The sequence below is a fragment of the Trachurus japonicus genome, chromosome 17, assembly GCF_045865225.1.
Source record: "Trachurus japonicus isolate A0001 chromosome 17, Traja_1.0".
In the NCBI taxonomy this organism is placed as follows: domain Eukaryota; kingdom Metazoa; phylum Chordata; class Actinopteri; order Carangiformes; family Carangidae; genus Trachurus; species Trachurus japonicus.
This window is the reverse complement of record NC_140923.1, coordinates 32,380,136-32,404,837: the sequence shown is the minus strand read 5'-3', so window position 1 is coordinate 32,404,837 and position 24,702 is coordinate 32,380,136. Positions and strand designations below refer to the sequence as shown.

At 41.4% G+C, this 24,702-nt stretch overlaps 3 protein-coding genes across 5 annotated transcripts; 2 read left to right on the top strand and 1 right to left on the bottom strand.

The window, feature by feature from the left end:
* Window positions 1-790: 790 nt before the first annotated feature.
* On the top strand, window positions 791-8,226 carry c8b (complement component 8, beta polypeptide). Its single transcript, XM_085805188.1, has 12 exons — window positions 791-881; window positions 1,075-1,222; window positions 2,865-3,012; window positions 3,733-3,874; window positions 3,968-4,100; window positions 4,536-4,733; window positions 4,916-5,156; window positions 5,312-5,440; window positions 5,523-5,686; window positions 6,088-6,241; window positions 7,674-7,745; window positions 7,860-8,226. The coding sequence occupies exons 1-12, from the start codon at window positions 799-801 to the stop codon at window positions 8,012-8,014; spliced, it is 1,767 nt and encodes a 588-aa protein (XP_085661314.1). The 5' UTR covers window positions 791-798; the 3' UTR covers window positions 8,015-8,226.
* Window positions 8,227-8,925: 699 nt separating this feature from the next.
* On the bottom strand, window positions 8,926-16,557 carry c8a (complement component 8, alpha polypeptide). 2 transcript variants are annotated; one of them, XM_085805187.1, is made up of 12 exons: window positions 16,385-16,557; window positions 16,162-16,270; window positions 15,634-15,778; window positions 15,393-15,540; window positions 14,800-14,989; window positions 14,534-14,716; window positions 13,605-13,845; window positions 13,386-13,514; window positions 13,131-13,288; window positions 12,389-12,614; window positions 9,067-9,229; window positions 8,926-9,011 (listed from the first exon to the last, which is right to left on the bottom strand). In XM_085805187.1, the coding sequence occupies exons 1-11, from the start codon at window positions 16,498-16,500 to the stop codon at window positions 9,078-9,080; spliced, it is 1,797 nt and encodes a 598-aa protein (XP_085661313.1). In that variant the 5' UTR covers window positions 16,501-16,557; the 3' UTR covers window positions 8,926-9,011; window positions 9,067-9,077. The 2 variants fall into 2 exon arrangements, with proteins under 2 accessions (XP_085661313.1, XP_085661312.1); XM_085805186.1 differs by having other exon boundaries at window positions 8,926-9,229.
* Window positions 16,558-16,892: 335 nt separating this feature from the next.
* On the top strand, window positions 16,893-24,337 carry LOC146971118 (uncharacterized). Of its 2 annotated transcripts, XM_085805184.1 has the most exons (19): window positions 16,893-17,078; window positions 17,595-18,534; window positions 18,643-18,822; window positions 19,064-19,622; window positions 19,704-19,819; window positions 19,921-19,946; window positions 20,099-20,136; window positions 20,267-20,317; window positions 20,512-20,644; window positions 20,876-21,035; window positions 21,284-21,407; window positions 21,527-21,558; window positions 21,921-21,984; window positions 22,173-22,210; window positions 22,496-22,559; window positions 23,121-23,219; window positions 23,363-23,376; window positions 23,634-23,667; window positions 23,834-24,337. In XM_085805184.1, exons 1-19 carry the CDS (start codon window positions 17,070-17,072, stop codon window positions 23,901-23,903), a joined length of 2,751 nt encoding a protein of 916 aa, XP_085661310.1. In that variant the 5' UTR covers window positions 16,893-17,069; the 3' UTR covers window positions 23,904-24,337. The 2 variants fall into 2 exon arrangements, with proteins under 2 accessions (XP_085661310.1, XP_085661311.1); XM_085805185.1 differs by lacking the exon at window positions 23,363-23,376.
* The last annotated feature ends 365 nt before the right edge of the window (window positions 24,338-24,702 follow it).

The following is a 24,702-nucleotide window of genomic DNA, read 5'->3' as shown; positions in this document are numbered from 1 at the left end:
TGCTTTTTGTAAGAGATCACAAGCCAAAAAAGTTTAGATACCTCCATTTAAATCTTTTACCACGGAGTGTATTTTATTAGCTCATCCTGTGGTTTTTGTAATGTGAGACGCAACTAGTAACTCCAGCTGTCAAATAAACGTAGTGTGTTACAACATTTCCCACTGAAATGTTGTGGAGAAATAATATGAAATCGCTTCCCACCACTGCTGTCTTTACATGTACAGACAAGAGTCTGGCAGCCTCATGCCAGTGGACTTACTGCAAGGTTAGGGAAATTCAGTTAATACAAAATAGCTGAGTTATGTTATTTTGTCACACTGAACTCGGAATTAAAGGTGAGCAAAGTTTAAAGGTCATAAATACACAAACATCATGATTTCCCCACACGAGCCTTGTGACAGGAATTCACGTTACTGCAAGGCCGTGTTCTTCCACCACTGTTGGTGTGATCCAGAGTGTGTTTTGTCACTGTTCCAGTTGTATCACAGAACTGCTTATATTTATCTTATGATTATCCACCATAGAGATTTTAATGGGTGATATTCTGAAAAGACATCCAGACATGTGGATTTGTACAATGTTGCTGTTAGAGAACCTTTGTAGTTTTGTCTGCAAATGAGCCCCCATGCTGAGTTTTGGGGTCTTGAGGGCCTGCAGTAGTAATGTGTATTCAGCTCCACCTCTGAGTGTAATGACACCGATGAGTTCATATCCAGGCCAGTATCGATCAGTGTGTGTTTACGTAGACAGAGCAGCAGTGTTGTCTTCTTGTGCGCAGTCAGTCATGATACACAACCATGTTTTCTGTGCTGATACAGAGGAGTGCACTCCGTTTGCACTGCTGTCTTCTCCATGTTATCTTGATCCTGGTGCTTTTAAGGTATGGCAGTTTTATGTGTTTAATATAATTGATGGTCTGTATTTCTTGTCTGATGATTTTCATTAAGGTTCATTAATGTGACTGTCTTGCTGTCAAAGACAAGTCTCTGTAAAGTTTCTGCAAAGGTATCAAAAGTGATTCCAGACTGATTTAGCAAGATATTTTTTCCGTGATTTTCTTCTACATGTCACAGTGAAGTCGGCATCACGTCAGCGAACGATGAGGAGCCCAGTGTTCGTGAACCTCGCTCAGTGGGTGAGCAGGTGGTAGTTCAGCATTTGGACTGTGTTATGTCAGAGTGGAGCCGATGGTCTCAATGTGACATTTGTCAGAAGAAAAGAGTAAGTATGCATGATGGTACTGGGCAGGTGATAGTGAACATGGGGGAACATTACAACCACAACAGCCTACATGGCCTGAATGTGTCAGAATGCTCCAGAATGAAATGCACATGACCACAGTAAATCTCAGTTAGGTCAGCAAGGTAATGAATACAGCAACCAGACTGTGGCTAGTTATAGAATATAGAAGAAAATTGCATATCACCAGTCAAACTTCAGCCTATAAGCATACACATTTGGTTAATATGTGACTCTAAATTAGCTCATTGCACTGCAACTTGAGAACAACAACAACAACTTCATCAATTTTACAAGGTATGCACTCACAGCACCTTGCAAATACACAAACACATGGCAAAAAGTCAAAACAGGTGTTTCAGGGGACACAAAAACCTGACAGACCTGGCTACTGACTAAAACTAAGCTGAGAGTAGCCTACATTGGTGTTCTTACAGTGCATGCTTGATTTGCAACAGTATCTAAGTTATGTCTTAATAAAAAAAACGAATTCACCTTATTAAACATGTAGCACCTTCATATCTTCTAATGTCAATTACAAAAGTGCACCCCACTGTCCCTCACTTTTCGTCGTCACCTCCATTGCGTTGAGTCTGCACTGCAGTATGGTCATGTGTTTGCAGGAGTTGTGAGTGTTTGCGGCAGTGTTTGGAAATGCATTTAAGTTGCAGTGCATTCATTAATAACTAACTGTAATTTGTTTACTTTTCCCCTGTAAAGTTGAAAAGCCCCAAGATTCACCAGTTTTGGGAAACATTTTGGGGAATATTTTACATAGGTATCGGTTTCTTACCAGGAGCTATGAGTCGATAGATACCACTCATGTCTGTATCATACATGTGGAGCCATCATCCTGTTAACCTATCTTAGCATAACAAATTGAAAAAGCTAGCCTGGTGTTACCCAAAAGAAACAATCAGTACAAAGTTCACCAATTGTTTAATTCATACAGAAAAAACAAAACAAAGTGTACTATTGTTACCATTAAAGACCCCATGTAGTTGTTTCCTGTTTCCTGTCTTTGTGCTAACCTACTATAAGTAGGCCAGGTACTTGCTAATGTTATTGGACATCAAAGGGCTGTTAAGACCTCCCATATGCTTACCTCAATAAGAAAGCAAATTTTCATTTTCCCATCAACTAAAAACCATTAACCTTGATTCAACATTCAAATAATAATTAGCCTATACACTGAAGTGCTATGAACTGCAGTGAGCTAAATATAGACACTTAATATCCAACTGAACTACAGGCCATAAATTGATCTCACCACTCATAATGCAGCATTCATTATGAAGGAGATTTGATGTGGATGCAGGTAAGACAGAGAAATAATTAAAACACTGCATTCAGTGGTGTGAAATGTTTTGCTGTGAGGTAGAGACCGTCGCCGCTGGCAGAGGTCTCAGATGATGTACTTAAATGCTCTATCTCATCCACTTTACAAGGAGGGGCCTTAATAACCTTAATGACAAAGTGAAAACAGCCCACTAATGTGATTTCAGGGGCTTAAGTTCCCAGGAAGAGGTTCAAAGCTCCTCCAGCACCTTCACTGGGATTTGTTGGGCCTTCCTCTGTGTTTCTCTTAACTATTTCTGTGTTTTTTTTTCTCTCAACCATCCAGTATCGCTTTTCTAGGCTTACCCAACCGTCTCAGTTTGGAGGGGAGCGGTGTGATTATCACGACCGGGAGGAGGAGGCCTGTGTTGTTTCTGATCGCTACCAATGCAACAATGTTCCTCTGTGTGAAGGTTTCCTCTGCGCCCAAACAGGTATCATATACCGAATCATTAAGTGTTTTGTGTTACGGTGGAATAATGATTCAAAATCCAAGTCACACACAGCAGAGTATTAATAATCTGTGTCTTCTGTGAGTGAGTCGTTTCTAAATCCCAGTCAGGAAATGTCAAACTATTTTGCATTTAGGAGCTTTGGTCTTAATTTAAGGGTAAGTACAATATCTCAGTAAATACACTTACTGTACAGTAGGCCTATATGCTTTTTTGTGAATATGCACGTACCATCAGCAGATGATTATCTTGGCATCAGAATAGCAGCAGGGCAAACAGTTCATCAGTTCATCATCTAAAAATGGCTCTGAAGGTCATTTAACTCACCATCCACAGCCGAGAAAGAGTCAGACATATAACCTGGATAAAGAATAAAAATCCGCACACCAAGGCAGCTCCCGTAGAGAAAGAATTTATTAGCGTAGACATATAACCCCACATAAACTTGTCCCCTCTAAGGAACAGCAGATAACATCTGTAAGGAGCCAAAAAAACAAGTTGTAGTTTAGTGAAGTGATTTAATGGACTCTTTACCTATGGACTGACCCTGGCTCACTGTTTCCCCACTGCTTCCAACCTTTACACTAAGCTAATCTGATCTGCTGCTAGTTAATGCTTCTATTTACAATAAAGGCATAAGAGTTGTGCTGAACTTGTCATCACTTAAGAAAGCGAATGAGCCAAAGCTTTTCCCTCTGCCAGGTCGCTGTATTCACAGAACTCTGCAGTGTAGTGGGGAGGATGACTGTGGGGACATGTCAGATGAAGTGGGCTGTGGGAGGGTTACCAAGCCCTGCAGAACAGAGCCTGAGGAGTACTGGGGAATAGAAAACCTTGCCAAAGGGTGAGTCACATTCCTAATAGTTTCGGTCAGAGATTTCATTTTTAGCACATTATGTCTACTCATTGATAATGCTCGTCTTGACTCATCTTTCAGAATCAACATCTTGAACAGTAAGCTGGAGGGAGTAGTGCTTGATAACAGATACTATGCTGGCAGCTGCTCGCCCCAGTACATCGCCAACGTCAGATACAGGAAGCCTTACAACCTGCAACAGTACACTCAAGAGGTGGAAATAACCAGCAGTCAGAGTCCTGAGTCTGAGCTGACTGAAGAAATTATAATCACTTCTGTTGCGACACACACTTTGTCATAACTACTGTAATTAATGGCTTGATTAATGATTAATAGATCATCCACTAATCAGTTGAAGTGAACATTTGATGACTTACCAGAAAAAAACTACATAAGATCTGGACCAAAATTAATTAATTGACTCATTTAGCACTTATTAATGGAATATTAACATTTATAACTGCATTATTACTTATTATTAAATAAGCTTTTCCTTGTGTTAATTGCTTCCTTAAGTTAAACTGGACTAATCATGATTTCCATTTCTTTCCATTAGTTTTCATCTCAATCTTTAATGTTTTTTCACATTCCATAGTTTGAAGATTACAAGGTCCCGCTCATTTAAAAGCTACATTTTTCCGCTCCACAGACAAGAGGCACATTTGATTTGGTCACGCAGTCTTTTACCTCATACTCTGAATATGTGGACAACAGCATGCTTGAGCGTACAAGGCAAACCAAGGTTTCATTTGGCATTGCCGTTCCTGGCGTGTTTGAATTTGGCTTCAACTACAGTGATGAAAAACGAACCAATTCAATTCGGAAGATGCGCAGAGCCTCTGGCAAGGTGAGATGGTGTTTGTTTTTTCTTCTCTCCTGACGTCCTTACAATCCGCTGGTGCACCCACTTATCTGAAAACCAAACCAAACCAAAAAAAATTCTATGACATTTTTTAGATTTTCCAAAATCCTTTTGAAAATTCACAAGCTAGGTGTCCTTCACCTGCCTCCCACTGATTCTCCCCTCAGACTAACAGCTTCGTGAGGGCCAAAGCAGAACTGGAATTGGCCCAGTACATGCTGAAGGCGGACGATTTGATGCTTCACCCTGAGTTCCTGCAGCGCCTGCGCTCTTTGCCACAGGCGTATGTGTACGGAGAATACAGACAGATATTCAGAGACTACGGCACCCACTACATCACAGAGGCTGGACTTGGGGGAGAATATGAACACACCATCATCTTGAACAAGGAGAAGCTCGAAAAGTCAGGTAATGAAGCACTGGTTCTCAAACTGGAGTCACTGGGCATTGTCACTGACACACTATGACACTGAAATACCTCTCCTCATGGCACAAGTCTGAGAAGGATGATGCACATATGACAGAAAATAAACCCCTCCATGACTGAGTTGTGTTGTTTTTAGATTATTCTTTGGAAGACTACAAAAAATGCGTCCAGGCAGGCGTCAACATTGGAGCCAACATTAAGGGTGTTTATGTGTCACTGGGAGCGGAAGGTGGAAAGTGCAATGGCCTGTTGAATGAGATGGGAGGTGAGGTCTCATGTTTTATGAAACGCTTTTGCAACATGGAGTGATGCTAAAATGCTAAAGGTCTTCTTCTGTCTCTGTGCAGATGACTCGGTACGTGGCAGCGCGGTGGAGGACTTTTTTGCCGAAGTAAAAGGTGGTAATAGTGAATCCATCACTGCTTTGGTGTCTAAAAAGCTTCCCGAACCGAAACTAATGAAGCTGTGGGGTGAAGCTGTGCATTTCAACCCTGACTTCATTCGCATGAAAGTGAGTTTCACATTCTTTCACTGTTTTCGTTCATGTAACATGATATAGCCCCCCCCCTTGTACTGTAGCTAACGCTCTTTTATCTGTGTCTTGTCTCCCAAATCTCTTGTGACTCTAGCGTAATACATTTTCTGTATTTCTTTCATCCATCTCCATCTCCATTTTGCAGCTGTGATAAAATAGTCTCCCGATTACAGCTAAGCCAATCAATAGCATGTTGAAAAACAAACAGACGTCAGGCCATGCCAAGTACAACAAGGCTGTCTGGGTACAGCAGGGTCAAGTTTCAACACCTGAGAGTTTCCTCAGTTGGCTCCATCTGAAAAAAACTCCTGGCCAGGGGAGGTGAAATTCAACAGTAACACGATCCTGGTTTAATTGTGACACTTGTTTCTCATCAGACTCAGCCGCTGTTTGAGCTGGTGACCTCCAGAGACTTTGCTGATGATGCTATTCTGAAGAGAAACCTAAAGAGAGCTCTGTCCGAGTACATGGCAGAGGTTAGCCCGTGCCGCTGTGCCCCCTGTCGGAACAATGGAGTGGCCGTCTTGAAAGGTAAGCCAGGGCATCTTATTGTTTGTCCCTTCCACTGAAAGTACCGCCGGCCCTTCATTTGTTCACAGAAAGTTCAATGTATCAGGCGAGCTCGGCCAACGCAAAGCAAATTTATTTATCATTGCATCATACACAGAGGTCTTTAATGTGCTGCACAGAAATCAGGAATTAAAAACTGCAAAAAATAGATATAATGGAAAAAGCAAAAAAGAAAACTGAATCAAACGAGATCTCATACAATTGTGCTTTTCTTTCCACTGTCTTGTTTCCCTCAGTGTATGTTTAAAAAAAAAAATGCACTACTGGTAGGCACAGATGTAGATTTGAAGCATGATGCTGCGGATACCTTCCTCTGAATATTTTTGAACACGCAAATGCCACCAACAGGGGCACATCTTTTTTCTTCAGCACTGGGTCTTTTTGTACTCCCAAAATATGAATATGAATTAAGAGCTCATAATCACTAAATCTTTTGTGGCGAATGTAATTAGCCCCCCACACACACCCACAACCCACCATCCTACACACTTAGGCAGCTGCACAATGTCTCCTCCTCTCCGTGCATATGCAGACACGTTGATAACCATGGAGGGGCCAGAAGGGAAATGGAGGAGGAGAGCTGATATTAGGACTATTTTTCTCAGAAAGCCATGTGAGCTGTGATCCACGTGTTGATGTTTAGGTCATAGGTCAAATTTATTTTATTGATAGGTTCATTATCAGTTTTCTGCTAATTAAAGCTCCCTAAATTAGCATCAGACAAGCTAATCAGTGTTTTGTTAATTGTCCACACACAGTCACAGTCAGCGAGATTTGTTCACACTGTGGATATTTTCATTTGAGAATCTTGCTATATTATATTCAATCAATCAATCAATCAATCAATCAATCAATCAAACTTCATTTATAGAGGACTTTTCCTACATAGACATGTAACACAAAGTGCTTTACACACATAAAAAGAAAATAGAAACATAGAAAAAATCAAACAAAAAAAGCAATTACAAATAAAGCCTCACACACACACACACACACACACACACACACACACACACACACACACACACACTACTGACAATAGGGAGACATGGCATGACACTGATGATTGAGGAAACGCTATCTTTGGGGCCAGTGTGGAAGACCCCCCTGGAAGATCCACCATATAAGATTATTAAAAATTATCATCTTCCATCATAGATTTGTACATAAGGCACAAAATACTGGAAAACTTAACCCGAATGCTGGAAAAGCAATTTTTGACCTGCTGCTCAGTTCCTTTCAGTTTTCAAACAGAACCTACATGTTTTTTTTCACTCCAAACTGATTCTCCAGCTTTAGTTTTAATTTAAAGATATTATATTTATCCATCACTGACATATAATGTACAGTATAACTATTTTCAATAAGAAAATATCGTTGTGTTTGTCAACAGGTACACGATGTGAATGTGTGTGCCCTATTGGCTACAGAGGACTGGCCTGTGAGATCACTCTGAGGCCAACAGGTTAGTTCTCCGCATCCAAAATATTTATGAAAAACTGCATAAAACATGATTTTCCTTTTTCGCACTAAACCTACTGAGACATCGACATAACTAACGTGTGACCCTTTCTGACAGATATAGCCACTGACGGCAGCTGGAGCTGCTGGTCATCATGGTCATCCTGCAGTGGAGGAACGAGGTCTAGGAGCCGACAGTGCAACAACCCAGCACCCAGCAGGGAAGGCATGCCATGCAGGGGACTGGAGCAAGAGTCCACTCCATGCTATTAAAACCCTGCTCACCAGCTCCCATGTCAGCACTTAATCAGAGATTCACAACAGGAGAATAATCTGTGGTGTTTTTTGACTTGGAAGTACTTGGTGTGAAAAAAAGTTTCCATTTGAATCTAAATAAAACAACAAAAAAAGGCATGTCTTCAATTATTATTTTATGTTAAACAATGTGAACCATTTCTTTGTTATCACTCGATCTGGATTCTGAAGTATTAGGGCCCCTCATGAAAAAAAATGAGAGGGAGATTTTTTTTTCATTATGTATTCTGAGAATAAAGTGAAAATGTTGAGAATAAAGTCGAAGTACAATTTGCACATATCCTTGGAGTGAAACGGTAAAATTGGTTTCTGAAGTTATGCAACTGCACACTCAAAGCAGAAGTAAGCGGAATGTTTGTGTTAATATGAGTCTTAAATAGTTATATCTTCTGACAGCAATCACTTATACAGAGTGTTTGGTCTGAAACACAGGTCTGTCAGTCACTCTGCTCTGCTGTAAGCCGAGGAGAAAACTTGTATCCTACAACCTTCATCCAATGAGGAGAGAGAGCGGCATAAAGGGGCGGTCCTCTCTGTGTGTGCAGCCAAGGGATGCGCGTGAATGTGGTGACGTAGGGACGAGGGCGGGGACTGCTAACTCCATCAGCTGACAAGAAGTTAGCAAAAACGACCGGATCGCTTACTTCTGCTTTAATTGATATAACATGTTTTCTAATTTTCTAATTTCAACTTTTTCCTCCTCTCATTTCTTTTTTCATAAGTGGCCCTAATACTCTTCCATAGGATTCAGCTTGTTAATCAAATTTAAAATTCATATTTACAAACTGTCTTACACAACTTAAATGGCAGTTTTACTCGTGCAGTAAAAAAAATGTTTTGATAAAACAAAATACTGACACACAAAAAAAGCCTGCACAACACACATTTATTACTACGTGGATATACAGTAAGTTATACAGTGTGACCTGGGAAAGGCAGATTGTATTTTTGAAGGCTCTGACAAAATAAACTGCTGTGCTCACTTAGCACCAACAGCATCTTTAGAGAACAGGACCAAACTTTAACAACGTCGCGTCTGGGATGAGGAGCCAACACAGTTTGCTCCGCCCTTTTCAGGTGCGGGATTATTACAGGTTCTTCTCCTGGTCTGACTCGTTGACGCGCACTCTGACCAGGCCGCCCAGCAAGACCACGACCCATCTGTCTTGACATCTGTGGAGTTACAAATGGCAGAGTTTTATTTTGATCTTAAGTCATGGAAGTGGAAACCCTGCCATTACTCCATCACATCCTCTGACCCAAACAGGCACCTTAAGTAGAGGTTTATATTTTACTGCACAACATTGAGCTGGCCAATATTATGACAATTCACCAATGCAAAACACATTATAAATTTAACAGCTGGGCATAAAAGGTTATAAATCAGTAATATAACACGGAGGGGGACTATTTTCTGTGATATTTGGTAGGGTAGAACTGCTGATTAGTCTATATTTGAGCCAGACTAGCACTGTGTTTATAGGGATGGAAACGCTTAGTTTTGCCCCAAACTAAATATCTCAATAACTATTAGGTTGACATCAAGTATAGTACTCGAAATCATTTTAAGTCTGTGATCTTCTTACATAATTTCTACACAACCATTTGACTTATATAGTCCAGAGTGAAACATCTGAATGTCTATACAACGGATGATTGCTATGAAACTGGACTGGACATGGAGCCACATGGATCAATTCTAATGATTATCAAGATCCTTTAACTTCACTGCCCTCATCAGCTAAAACACCAGTCTATTACCTGACTATCCTGACAACAGAAATAATGTGTTTCATGCAAACCCCATTGGACTACATACTGGTTGTAATGGCAGAGTGCCACTCTCCATTTTTCCACTGAGGTGTGGAGCTGTTGCAGTGGATGTGACAGTGTGGGACTGCCTCAGATGTTCACCACCACATCCAGCAAATCCCCATAGATATTTCTTTTGTGGCAGCCTGACACTATATCAGCACCTAGCGCCACATCTTGATTTCTATTTCAAATGGGTAAAATCACAGTTTTTCATTGTAAAGCTACACACACCACCACATTGAAACACTCCTTAACACTAAAGCTCCCCTCTGTGCCACACTCTGTCTCGCTCTCTCTCACTGCCAAAAACAAATAGCTCTGCATTCATCTGTCACAGTCAGTCAGACTAGTCAAGAGAACCCCCACCACACCGGTAGTGGTGGAACAATATCCATTCAATTCCTCTCCTTGTCTGTCTCTTTACAAGTCCACTCTGTGCCTGTCATTCAGGGTGCCAGGACTGTGCTGGCATTGCGCTCACCTGAGTTGGTGAAGATGGTTTTTTTTTGGAAGATTGATGAAATATACGTAGTTCTGTGCAAAACACTTCCATGCATGAGAGTGACAAAGACACATAGAAATAGGAATAGCAGAGATAAATTGTTCATACAGAGCTGGAGTAGACATCTCAATGAACACAAGATGAGAGATAAGTTGTTACTGAAAAGGGTACAAGCTCTCTTACTGTAATAGTCAATACTCTGCAAACTGTGTTGCATGACAGTCATCGTTCCATGTGGACATGAGTGAACACTTCAACCACTTCAACCAACAGATGGTTTGGTTATTTATTTCAAGTTACTGTCTGACTGTATCATGACACATACAGTACTGTTAACGTGCAATAAGATTACATGACTGTGCCATGTTAGAAGGTTTGGGTCACATTTCCCGATGCTATTTGATCACAATGCTAATGTGCCAACGGGTGCTCACAGTCCTTGACATCAATAGACATCAGAGTGCTAACTGATTCCACATATGAATGGGCTTCTGGTAAAGAAATGAAGGACACTCAGGCAAAGTGCAGTATCTGTAAAAATGCCAAACTGAGAAAAACAGCTTTTTGTGTTTTTCATTGTCAGGTTTAAGCATCAAATTATGAATAACTACCAAGTCTATAATTGATTAGATAAAGGTGGACTAAATTAAATGTATTTTGTAGTTTGTCTTTCTGACCAATTTTGACCATTTTATGGCATATTTTGTGACCAATTTTGACAGTTTTATGGCAGATACTGCACTTTGGCTTGACATTAGCTACAGATACTGCATTTTGCCTTGGTTTTACTCCACTGGAATTTAAGAATAAATTATAGAATGTAGGGAGTACAGTACTTTGCCTTGGTTGCACAGTGCTTTTTTGGATGGACAGCAAAATAAAAAGCCCAATAACTCTGGAAATTTTAGCAGTACCAATATCAAATTCTGCCAGATTGAAGAGAATATGCCACACTTTTGATTGGTCAAAAAAAATGCAGATACTGCACTTTGCCTTTGTAGGACTGGTACATGAGCTCAGAGTGCTGACAGGAGCCATCTGCTCAACATGGAAAGTCATGTTCTGTGAAAGGACAATTCCGGGCAAATTCAACTCGGGGGTGTATTTTCCTAACATTTTACGTCTAAAAGAAGGAATCTGAAGATTTTCAGTTTAATCGCTCCTGTTTTGCTGTAGTTGCGTCTGTCCCCGCATCACCACGGCAGCAATGAATGGGAGCGGATGTAAGTTCCGCTGTTTAGGCTGTTTACAGCCCTCAAAGCCGCAACTTTTTTTCCACAGACAGCGTCAGATGGCTACTCAAACATGCACCGAGAAGTTTATTTACTTCAAGCAAGCCGACATGTTTGTAAAACTAGATCTAATTCAAAGTCTCCCAGAGTCTTGCGCGAGACCCAAGTTGCCGTGCTTGGTGTGTTCAGGTGCAGTCGGAGCCACCGTGTCATAAACACAGGAATATCAACTCTTGACTTGCATTTTTTTCCACAGACAGCGTCAGGTGGCTACTCAAACATGCGCCGAGAAGTTTTTTTTACTTGAAGCAAGTCAAGAGTTGATATTCCTGTGTTTATGACACAAACGGTAGCTTTTCCCACTGCACCTGAACACACCGCGCATGGCAACTTGGGTCTCGCGCGAGACTCCGGGAGACTTTGAATTAGATTGACTTTTACAAACATGTCAGCTTGCTTGAAGTAAATAAACTTCTCGGTGCATGTTTGAGTCGCCATCTGACGCTGTCTGTGGAAAAAAGTTGCGGCTTTGAGGGATGCAAACAGCCTAAGCAGCGGAACTTACATCCGCTCCCATTCATTGCTGCCGTGGCGATGCGGGGACAGACGCAGCTACCGCAAAACAGGAGCAATTAAACTGAAAATCTTCAGATTCCTTCTTTTAGACTTAAAATGTTAGGAAAATACACCCCCGAGTTGAATTTTCCCGGAATTGTCCTTTAATGGTGGTTTGTTTTATCTACTAGTTGTGTAAGAAGACAACTATTTGTCACAACATCTCACCTCCTCTGTGAGTCTGTTCACAGGCTTGTCCAAAGAAGCCGGACTTACAGATACAGCTACAGGAGGCACCCGAGAAGACGGGGACCCCATCGTGTTTGCAGGGGGCGCAGCGACAGGGGTTGAACTCCCGCGTGTACTCATCCATGCCCTTCTGCAAGTTGGCCAGTCTCTCACCCACATGATCAGCGGCTGTGCTGAGGCGCACTAGCTCATGGATTGGCATGATCTGGGTGAAAGGGGAGGAAGGACAGAGAGGAACAGGAGAAAGAGAGAAGTTTTTTTAAAGGGACAACGAGGAGTTTTGGAAAAGCGAAGCGTTTTCACACTACATTTATGAGCCTCTGCGCGCACCGTGAAATTCTTTGACCGGCGCAAGACAGACTCATGTTTTCATTCATCAAGAATTAAAGTCAGAGGTTCGAAGACGATCACATACTGTCGTAGTTCTGACCATAAACGGCGATTCGGCGGCGTTATTCTCATGACTCGCCACGAAACCGAAAGTAAAGAACAAGAAGAACAAAAATAATGATAGAGACAAAACGATATATTTATCGAAAATGGGCCCATTAACAAGTGTGGGTAGCGTAGATTCATCCACATTAACGTGAGACATTTTTATAACCAAATAGAAACTCCTCGTTGTCCCTTTAAGATGACCACATTGTAAAAAAAAAAAAAAAAAAAAGTCATTATGAGCAACACTGGGTGAGAATGTAAAAAATATGTAAAATGACATCACCTCATATTCAATGACTGTTGGGTTGTATTTGAGAGAGGTTCCCCATTTCCTGTAGGTTTCTGGGTTCTGGATAGCTAACACCCCACTAGTGCTGTAAAGGTTTCCTCCCTTTACCAGAGTAATAATGTCCTCAATCGAAGAAGAGTCAGCGTCCCTGTCTATGTTTGAAAAGCAAAACAAATTAGCCAACAGTTTCAAATGAAGCCTCTGTCTGAGTGGTGAGGATTTTCTACCAGTTGTATTTCAATGTCTTACCTTCACTGTAGGATCCGCCTTTACCGCAGTGTCTCGGACTCAGTTTACCACCTACAAATACTCCTGAAAATGTTTTGCCTAAACCAATAGAGGCACCGAGGCAAAGCTCAGTTTCTTCCGCGTTAATTTCTGCATAGTTTGGGAAAAGAGATGCACAAAAGTTACTTTATGTTACTTCATGTTACATTTCCAGTTAGATTACCAAACTTCCCACAGTACCTGATTCTGCCATGGCGGTTTTGTTGATAACTGCAACATATTCGAGGCTTCCTCCCATAGTGCCCTCAGTGACATAGTGGGTGCCATATTGGTCAAAGAACCGGTAGTACATCCCAAAGTCATACTGCTCGGGGAGATCCATGAGTGCAGTGTAGAAATCTTCATGAAGCATTAGTTTACTGCTTCTCATCTTGAAATGGGCTGTTTGGACTTTGGACCAAAGCCTAATATACCCTTTGTCCTGAGGACAAAAAAACAAAACAAAACAAAACAAAAGAAGATAGTGAAATACTTACATCATGAATCATGAGTAAAGCTGCAGGTAATATCACTGATATGTATCTCAGCCTTGTTTTTTGTCAAAGATATAGAGACTGTATAAAGGAGTTCACAGTTTTGAGTAATGCATGTACTTGTTTTCTTTGCTGAGGTTAGAGTTCAATGCTATTTTAGCATGCCATTATCTAACATTTAAATATTGAGATACACCTAGGAGATGGTCAAGAGAATCGGGCTTATTTACGATAAAGATCCCTACATTTTGTTTCTAAGCTATGGGCTTGATCTACTAAAGGTTTGTGTGTATAAAGGTGTGTGCAAATTTGATCATCACCTACAAGGAAATGTGTCAACGCCCTTTGTGCTCTCATCAGCTCACAGCACCGACCATGGATCAGTAGGTGAGACAACAGGGAACACACACGCAAAACCATCATTTCTGCATTTAGACAGTTACTCTTCGCTAACCAAACCCAGTCAGACTATTTTCTAGCAAGGGTTTTAGCTGAGTAAATAAATCACGATACAATGTGCCCAGTCTTCCGACAAATTATTTAGCAGAACCTGTATTAGACCAAAAACAAACAATAAAACTAAGTGCATCTGTTATCTTGTAAAACATGTCAGTATGTGCGTCTCTGGATTTTTACCTGGCTTTGATATCTTGTAATGTTCTTGAGAAACTTCTCCTCTGTCTTTCCACTGGCGCCAAACTCCACTAAGGAGATCCCGATCGTGACACCCCCGTTGGCAGAATTGAAGGTTTCCCTTGCCTTCAGCATACTGGCCATATCTTCATAGTATTCATGAGAGCCCTCTGATCTAGCTTGAGCCTGTGACAGATGAACTTTATGACAAAATATCCCAGTTTTAACAGCCCAATTATGAAGGTTCTTTAAAAAAAAAAAAATCTTACCACAAAACGGTAGGTATGATAATTATAAGGTTTCCGGTAGTTTTTGTCTAGATCATTGAAACCTAGATTCTCACAGAATGATTCGTAGGTGAATTTCCTCCAGTCACCATTATAGACATATTCACACTTTCCTCCATAGTACTTATAGTCAAGTACATAATCCATAAATTCTCCAGTCAAGATATTGTACCTAGGCAAAGAAGAATTCCAGTTGGTCATTGAAGGAACAAAGATTTGACAATATCAAGATTTACAGTAGATGGTAGGATTTCTCCACTCTTGTGTTTGCATAGTAAGTGAACTACAGTCAGCATCCGGTTAGCTTAGCCTTGCACAGGAAGTGACTGACATTAGTAGCTACTGAACATGAATATTACATGAATATATTTTGCCTAATTAGAATTATGTGCCAGGCATTACCAGTATTTCTAGGAATATTTTCTGAGCAAAAAAAAAGAAGGATTTTCCCATTGTTAAAAATAATTTTCCAAATTGATTTTTTTTTTGTACTTAAGCATGGCTTTACATTTTTATTTCAATTATATAGACTAAATAAAATGAATAAAACAATAACAACAGTAATAGCTACCTACCCCTGAGTGCCACGGTCAGCACCAGGGATTGACATTAGAGTGGAACACTTGTCGTTTCTCCGATTGACAGTTTCACAGTTTGCCTCATCAGAACCATCAACACAGTCATCTTCTCCATTACAGCGAAGTGACTGACTGATACAGCGCCCTGCGAAAACATGAACATACAGTATGACCTCCGTATTGCTCACATCAAAAACAACAACAACACACAGTCTGAGTGGTTGTTGATGGGACTTGCCGCTCTCTGCGCAGGTGAAGGTCTCTTCACAGTAATCTGGCACCATACACTGTGCCCTTGGTGCTGGGCACTGCCGCCTCTCCCACAAATCACCGCATGCTGTGCCCCCAAACTGTGAGGGTTTCTCCAAGGGTCGGAAACGGTACTAAGGCAAAGTTGAAAATTCATTCTGTTACCATCAGTGAGCTTTAGGCTCACACAGAAAACATTCCCTACTGGTACTGGTATGTACCGGTAGGCCTACTATGCTGCAGTCCTTGAGTTCAAATTCAAAATCATGTAAATAGATGTCTACAATAGGCTAGCTATGTAATATTTGGTGGAGTTTGTGGAAAAACCTAAAATGTAGTAGGCTACAGTATCATTAGAACTGACAAAGGAGCAGGAGTGCTGATTTGGGATAATAACAGCTCCCTTTGGACTTATTGATCTGAGCTACCTGACAAGAACTGTCCAGCCTCTTATAATGATATTTTTTGTGTAATTCAATGAAAACAAACAAGCAAGCCAACAAATAAACACTGTTACCTGTATGTCTGTGCAGTCGTTACAAGGAGTCCAAGGATTCCATCTCCCCATCATACAGTCGATAGGCGCAGGTCTGTTTATATTCCTGGCCATCCTTGCCTTGGCCTCCCTGCCCCCCAAAACAAACCATTATCATTTCAATTCCAGATCTAAACCCTCTGCTGATGATGTGTTTTCAAAGTGCTTTCCAGGAGATATTAAAAGTAGTGAAGATATACTGCACCTCTCGTCAGAAGTTGTCCATGGCCTCCTGGATGCATCCACAGTACAACTGATGAACAGATGCAGTGCACATAAACCCAGGAGTACTACCGGTACTATATGAACTAACAGCCTCATGCTGAAAATGAGTCGTTACTCTTGAACATTAAACTGGCACATCACAATGCAGCTGTCCTCTGGGGAGCTCTACCACAGCACTGTTGACCAAACACAGTGAATGATTGATCAAGAGCAAACAGATTTTTTTTCTTTGATCTGCAACCCCCCTTTTTCAGATATGGTGTCTGTGTCTCAATATGTAAACATAGGCTGCCAGGAAAGCAACCTAAAACACAATTGATTTCCTTCTGCCACAAACAACCACAAAGAGAAATTAGTCCCCGCTAAATAATCATTTTTGCTAAATTTAGGGATTATGATGAGTGGTAGTAGAAGCCCAACAATCGCCAAGTGGCTCTAGGAGTCTTTGATTGAAACAAACGTGAACGCGCTCGTAGGGTAGGCGGGCACACGCAGGTTACGCGCAGCACGCAGGTGCGTCACTCACAGCGGTGCTTTCAAATTGTTTGTATTAGCATCGGATTAGCCAACAGGTTGCTCGGATTCATCTCCTGTAAATCGTCACCAAAGTTTCGACGGTTTTTCTAATGCACAGTTCTGAACAGTGATGAACAAGCCGAGCTACAATGGCAGAGGTAAAGCTGAAAGAGTTTTCTTGGTAACTGTTTAGCTGGAGGTCTGTCAAAAGACTAACGTTAGCTAAAGTTAGCCCTGTTACCCTGCCCTGCACCAGCTAAAACACATCATGTTTAATGCAGTGTGTTTTGGATGTGTTTAATTCTGTGCCATTAACATTCATGACTTAATGTTATTTATGCTTGTTCTTAATACTGGAGCATAATTAAAGCTCTATCCACCAAGTTTAACATGATCTTGTAACTGTATCATTTGGCCATATAGACAGTTTAGTTTCTAGTATTTAAAGTTTTGGTGATCAATTTTCTGCTTAGCATCTTATCAATGAATTGACACATTTTTGCAACTGTAGCAGATTTCTGGATTAAGTTTAAAGCAGCATGATAAGTCTGCACTAAGTAGTAAATGAAACAGTTTTTTTCTAAATCCACCTTTAAATAAAATGTAGGTTTTGACTCCCAAGAAGTAACTTTAAGCCATTTCTATTAATTTAATTATTTCCTATCTTTATGGAGGGGCCAATCAACTTCAAAGCTCTGAGGGCCAAGTTTCAGGAAGAGGCTCTTCTGGCTCAATGTAAAACCGGACGACCAGCTGTTGCAGAGAAACCCAGACACCTCCCACCTCCCGGCGGTCACTGCTGTTCCGTGGTCAGCAGTATTAATGATGCCGTGGAAAATAAGACACCAGTGGTTCCCCGGGTCATCTTCAGAGATGAGCTGCGGGCATCTGGAGGCAAGCGACCAATTTCCTTTCCACCGCAACTCCAGCAGACGTCCCCCTCATCTCAGCCCGCTAATGGAGACAGCACAACGAGGCAATCCCTTAAAGAGCGACACATGCCCCTGGTGCTTCCTGTCCAGCCTGTAAAAGAGCAGAAGATGGAACCACCAGTTAGAAAGGAGCACAAACTGCAACCAGAGCCAGGAAAAGAAGTCCCGCCACAAGCTAAAATCAAGAAGAAGGGTCTGCTGCTTCCTTTTAAGTCGGCCAAAGCATCAAAAGTCAGCGGAGAAAATGGAGAGGAGCCCACTTATGCTGATCTGACCACGAGACCTTCCAGTGCTCCTGGTGAGTTGCACCCGGTGGAAAAACAAACCACAGAAGATGGGATTTTGCTCCAAAGTGACCGATCGACTGCTGAGTGCCCCCTCTCGAGCCCAGATAGGCCGATCACCCCTCCTGCTGCAGAGACAAGTGTCGACTCTGACAGCAGGATTATGAGCACCTTGGAGAGGGCCAAGAAAAAGTTCTCATGCAGACAGATGTTGTTGTCCACAAAACCCAAGAGCTTGCGTTCCCCTGACTACACCTCAAGAGACAAGGCGTTCCCTTCACCACCAAAGAGCTCCCATAGTGTTGAGTCTGACCCGTCTATGCCCCCACCGGTCTGTCTTCCACACCTGGCTTGTATTTCAGCCCGGCCTTTCTTCAAAGCTAACAATACTGCCCTCAGTAAGTTATAATCAATGATAAAAAAAAAAAAAATCATCTTAATTCAGACAAGGGTTTTTTTTTTAATTGGTGTGTGATTGTTGTTGTATTGTTTTTCCCAATGGCTAGAGTCTGCATTGACTAAGCAGTTTGGCCGGGGTCAAGCTGAGAGGAAAGGTGAACCTCATCTACCTTCAGCTCCTGCAAAGAAACCTCTATCTGACCTGAGGTCGCTGGGGCCGCCGCCAGCAAAGCCCCCCAGACCTCCATTAGTAGATCTCAGCCGTTTCCATCTACCCACAGTCCATGGTACTGTATGTGAACTTGCTTTTGTTTTTTATTCCTTTCTGTTTTCCATTTCCCCTAGCTTTGCTTTATTTCATTTCTGCCTGTCTGATTTTGTGGCCACACACAGAAGGATAAAAAAGGCAAGAATGTGTGTTTTACTTGGAGATCAATGGCTGTGTTTTAGCTGAGCTGCAGTTTACATTATTCTTATTTGTGGGATAGATGAACATCTGCTCAAGTGCTGATTTGTTTCTTTTTATAGAGGTGTCACCCGGCCTTAGCCAAGCACCAAGTGAAGAGCCTGAGCCAGAATCTGAGCTCCCATCCATCTCCAACCCTGTGCTGGATGCTCCAGAGTTTCCAGAGTTTCCAGAGTTTGAGAATTCAGAGGTGGAGACAGCAGAGGGAGAAGCTGTTGATATTGCTGTGCTCGAACTGGAGGCTTTGGACTTTGTCAGCACTGACCTTCCTGCACCAGTTGACTTTGGGGTCACAGATTTTAAGTCTTCCCAACCTGATTTGTCAGTGTGTGAGCCGTCAGAGCCCAGTGCGAGCTGTATCATCCAAGATCTGAACCTTGGCAGTCCAAACATAATACCCCTTGATCCAGCCAGCTTCCCTGAACCAATAAACCTCTCAGAGTTCCCAGAGGCTGCTGCACCAGAGCTGTGGTCTCAGAGTGAAGAGGCGGCCGTAGATCCTCCCTCTAACTCTCAAGCTGATGAGACTGATCTGGGAGGTGCTGAGTGCCACTCTTTCCCAGAGGAAACAGAGCTAAATAGTCACACAGAGCTGAATAGTGGCATTCAGACACATTCAAGGTGAGTTTTGTTTTTGCCAAGCACCAACGCAATTGTTTGTTTTTTTCAAATCACACATTTGATTGATTTGCTCCCTTCCAGTGTGTCTCAACAGGACAGTTACTATGAAACGTGTGATAACATTTACGAGGATGTTGAAAACATCAACAAATACATCTTGGGCCAGAACTCTCGTAAACGTAAAGCTGGTCTGAAGAGTAAGAATGTTTTCACAATGCACTGTTTTATTCTCATTTAATGAATTCTCTCCATCTGACACCCGTGTTCAATTTTTTTTTTCTTCTTTTTTTTTTAACAGATCCTTATGCTGACAAACACCCTATGGTATCTCCTATTTAAATCCAATTGAGTTTACAATCATCTTAGTGAATAATAAGAGAACAGCAAAGTTAATATTCATTATTATCGTTATTATATATTTCACTCTTTTGACAATCATCTGTTGTAAATTAAAAATCATCTGTGTTTATTTCAAGAAGGAGGAGGCGTGTAACATGTGGCCACGGCATCCGTGGTATGTCTTTTTTGTTTCCTTTTTTTTTCTTCCTCCCAACATACACGTCCTTTGTTTTTTCATTGAGATTGATTTTTGCCAGATGGAAGACAGCCATTGATTTTCTCTCCCTGTGGTAATCAAACTGCAGGGGTAGTGTATCAGGAGAACATGCTCATTCGGCCCATAATCATGTCCACAGGTATGTTAGACACGTCACCTGTCTGTCACTGATGTGATTTAAAAACAAACCCGCCATCCCTGTTTTCACATTGAGATCTCATGCTGTGTTTTTTGACTGGCTTATACCTCTTTATATTTTCGGATGTGAATCAAATCTTTACAGAAAATAATCTTGGCTTTTTTTAGCCACTGAACAGTCCCATTTGTTTGCAGTAAGGACCGTCACAGTCCCAACACTGCCGACTTTAAAGAGCAGAAGAAGAGGGAGAAGCAGCGACTGGAGAAGGAGAAAAAGGAGCAAAAAGAAAGGGAGAAGAAGGAAAATGAAATGAAAAAGAAGTTCAAGGTATGTTAGGCAATCGTATTACCTTGAGGATAATAATTACTTCTCATAGAGCTGTATTTTCTCTGCTCTGTTGTTGTCATGGTATCACAGTGAAGCTCAATAAACAGGCAGTAAACTGTTTGAGGTTGTAATTTTCCAGCAATTCCCCTGCTTGGAATTGTGCATAATGAACTGCTTAGCTGAAATTGGTGTAAACCACAGCATCCCATGACTTAAATGTGTACCGCCTAGGTGACTGGCGACGAGGAGCCTATGTACCACGCCAAAGTGATGGTGGCCAGTAAAGTCCGCAAGAACGACCTCCCCGTGAAGAGCGGGGACACGGTCAGCATCATCCGCACAACCAACTGCCCCAAAGGCAAGTGGCTGGCTCGAGACGCCAACCACAAATGTGAGTTTGGACATATTGTTTTTGCTACATTGTTTAACTTTGATGATGTTGCTCCATTTAAAAGAGGAAGTTTATATTTTCAATTAATATCAGGATTTGAGGGGGAAAAAAACAAGATTGCTTGTTGATACGAAGCTATTTCAACACAGTTACTGTATATTGGTCTCTTAGTTACAGTTACATCACAGTGATATATTATCCTCAGTGTTTTCAATTAATGCTCTACTATGTTTTGTTTTGCTTTGCAGATGGCTACATTTCAGTCATGAATGTGGAGCTAAATATCAAGGAAATGCTGGAACTTGGCAAAAAGGCCCAGGCAGCAGGACGAGGAGGAAACCCGGAGTTGGATACCATCAGCATCAGCAGCAGGTGCCGGCTCACTCACAGATAAACTTATTTAACGTCTTAATTAAAAAAACGAAAACCAAGACCTTGCTTGCTTGTTCATCGGTGTGCATCATGATTAATTTTAGCTCTTTGTTTTGCAGGTCCTCCAGCCATCCTGTGCTGACAAGCAGCTGTGAGTGTCACAAGGCTCTGCATGAAGAGTGCTTGTACTGTTAACCTCTAAACTTTGCATTAGCTTCTTCAACATTTCCCAAAAAAAATCCACTGTCTAGTTAAGGCAGGACTGGGAATGTGACTGGTTGATATAATGCACAGGCTTGTTGACTGACAGAGTTCACCTGTGCACAAACTGGAAACCAGCCCAAAGGCCTGGTCTGAATAACTTAACTAGTTGTCATCTGCTTGGCAGCAATGTGTTTTTATATGATTGTGGAGGAATTCCATGTAGGCCGAGGGGCTTTGGCTGCTTCCCTGCCAAACCTCTATCATCAGCAAGCACACTGTGCTTAATCAAACTAATTTGTTTTTCCACAGTCACAGATGACAGCGAGGAGTGGGCCTGTGAAGATGAGACTCTCTCGCCCTCCAACGAAAGCCAGTAAGTCTGACAAGTTTGACTGTCCTCTGCTGGGCTCAGCATGGCTTTTAGATAAGTGCTGTTTCTTCGAGGAATGTCAGAAACCGTAGACCACATAAGAGTTGTTTCAGTCTTTCCCTCTGGAAGATGATTGAATTTGTGTGGTACACAGTGTATATAATTATTTTCTTTCTTTTCTGTTTGTATAGTTGCTTTCCCCCGCAGACTTCCACCATGTCTGATTTGTGTAAGTACAATTTCTGTCCATCCAGTTCTTTTAAAGTAAAAGCTGAGAGAACAGTAGCCCCCCCACCCAGCCCTCTGGTTTAAAGGGAAATGCAAACTCTGCCTGCGGTTAGTTTATGTTATGCGCTGACATATGGCAGACAGTAACATGCCTTTGATGTGCTCTTTTACCATGCCATTTCCTCCCTCCCTCCCACTGTCTCACTGTCCTCGCACAACTCGCCCCCCCTCCCCCACCCTTCCTCCACCCGACCAACCTCTGCCCTTCACGTGTTCGTTTTGACAGCTTGCGGCCATGTCGGCGCCCAGCACACTCTGAGCGATGCCAACCTGGAGGACCTGCACACACAGTAAGTCTCAAACACACAGGTGTCAAAGCAGATAGCTTGGCAGGTTTCTCTTGTAAGCCCCTAAGTACATAAATCATTTTACATCCACCTCTTTTTCAAGGATCTTAGCAGTGCATACTTTTGTATTTTTTCATGAGTAGCAAGACTCGGAGAGCGCCACAAAATGATAACAGGATTTTAACATTCTCTTCAGGGGGCTTTGAAGGAAAGCTCAACAGGCTCTAACATTTTAGGGAGTGTTTCTGGGGTCATGTACTAATAAATACAACACTGCTTTAGGTGCATAAATCAGTGATGTTGAGACCTTTTGGGGCTTTTTGTCTTTTTATTCATGCTGGAACATATTGAAGGTTAACAAACAAATGTATAAAATGAAAAACATCCTGTCGAATGCAGCATCAAAATGTAATAGGAAATTGCTGATTGTCTATTTAAATGTAGAATTTATTTCAGGGTCACTGTAGTGAATTGTGCAAGTGTTCTTCATTGATAAGAATGAAACACAATAGATATACAGTAGCAGTAAAATGACTCCTAACAGTTTCATGTTAAACTTTGAAGGACCAGACACGAAGCCCTCCAGAAGCTAGCCATCTTCTTTCAACACAACAAAGATGAATTTGTTGATGTCACTGACGGTGAAGGAGCAACACCCACAAAGTAAAGTATTCTTTACATTACATGAAATTATTTTATTGATCATAACTTTATTTGTTGCACCACTGTCTTCATATTCAAAAACCATGTTATTGATAGAATGAATGTTTTCTTTTTCTTTTATTCATTTTGTCCTCTATTCTCAGTGACGACCCACCAAGTAAGTTTACAGAGTTATGTTTTTTCCATGACTGCACTGTTGTCACCACTTCTATCACATTCACTGATACTGGTGAAGCTCAGAGGAGAGCTCTTAACAAGTCACTTTACAGTCTGAACACTGGTTGGCGTCTCATGGAAAATAACTTGAGGAGCATTTATCTGTTTCGAATAACTTGGAGACAGAGTGTCGGGGTCGGATATTTCACAGACAGCAGTTCAGAGTTAATGTCATCTTTGTATCTTGTCTTTATCCAGACTTCTTGTGTGCTGTTGAAGAGCCTCCATATCCGTAAGTGTTGAGTTTCTTTCTAATCAGCAAGTGAAGCTTGATCTTTATTTGTATTAGCCGAGTACTGTCATGGTGTGTGAGGAGCACACTAAGTACTTCAGGTGCTTTGGCATTCACTCCATGAACTGCGGTGTTCTCTCTTTTGTTTGTTCGTTTTGTGTGACAGTGAACAAGAGGTGGACTTCACAGAGCTGGAGCTGCTTCCTCCTCCACCACTATATGCTGACGCCTTCTGATTGCCACATCAGCTAAAGCTGGGAATGTCGGCGCAGAAAAACCTCAACTGTACAGTTTATCTGTAGGATTTCATAGCGTGAAGAAGATTGATTTTCTTTGTCAACTATTTGAAAATGTTTATTTGACCCTCCACAGTAGAGAAAATAAAACACTATCATGTGCTAATGCAAATATATTATAATCCAGATTAAACTTTTTGCTCACTTTGTGTATTATGGTGCATTTTCACTTTGTGTTCTTCACTCTTATTTTCTCTGAAGTTACTGTTAAAAAAATATAAATGGTGCACATATTTAATAATTGCACTTTGTCCAAAGCTTTACAACATGAAATAGCCAGTTGTCCACTTGTAATATCCTGCGTAGATGTTTATGACTGTGTTCTTAGCATTTGGGTTTTCTTCAGTTTGTGTGTTACATGTAATAAATATTTGTTATTGATTCATGTTTTCATGACATTTTGTGACATTGCCACGTTCTCGGTACAGTACAAGTGTAGACCTACAAAATGTACAGTTATATTCTGATATAAAGCCATGAATCTGTACTATCTAAATCCGTTTCCTTTCACAGCACTTGAATCTCACTATATTTTGTTGCAGTATCATGGACAGTATCGGGATTTCCCACATGTTTTGTTGCTTGACTTTTAAATGATGTAGGAAACTCATTATAGTGTTCAGGGTTTCCGTTTATCATACTGTAAATCAGACTCGGAAAACCTGAGTAATCTGGGAATTTTACTCCAGATTTAAACCAGACTGTTTATCTTGCTGCATCTTGAGTGAAAAGTGAAAAA

What these genes read in the sequence shown, in the direction of transcription:
- c8b (XM_085805188.1), top strand. Translation starts at nt 799, where the DNA reads ATGTTTTCTGTGCTGATACAGAGGAGTGCACTCCGTTTGCACTGCTGT. An exon ending in TTTCCTCTGCGCCCAAACAG is followed by an intron (nt 3,013 to 3,732) that starts GTATCATATACC and finishes TCCCTCTGCCAG; the next exon opens with GTCGCTGTATTCACAGAACT. An exon ending in ATAGAAAACCTTGCCAAAGG is followed by an intron (nt 3,875 to 3,967) that starts GTGAGTCACATT and finishes CTCATCTTTCAG; the next exon opens with AATCAACATCTTGAACAGTA.
- c8a (XM_085805186.1), bottom strand. Translation starts at nt 16,500, where the DNA reads ATGAGGCTGTTAGTTCATATAGTACCGGTAGTACTCCTGGGTTTATGT. An exon ending in TTACAAGATATCAAAGCCAG is followed by an intron (nt 13,846 to 14,533) that starts GTAAAAATCCAG and finishes TTTTGTCCTCAG; the next exon opens with GACAAAGGGTATATTAGGCT. An exon ending in AACCGCCATGGCAGAATCAG is followed by an intron (nt 13,515 to 13,604) that starts GTACTGTGGGAA and finishes CAAACTATGCAG; the next exon opens with AAATTAACGCGGAAGAAACT.
- LOC146971118 (XM_085805184.1), top strand. An exon ending in ATGTGGCCACGGCATCCGTG is followed by an intron (nt 20,137 to 20,266) that starts GTATGTCTTTTT and finishes ATCAAACTGCAG; the next exon opens with GGGTAGTGTATCAGGAGAAC. An exon ending in GCCCATAATCATGTCCACAG is followed by an intron (nt 20,318 to 20,511) that starts GTATGTTAGACA and finishes ATTTGTTTGCAG; the next exon opens with TAAGGACCGTCACAGTCCCA.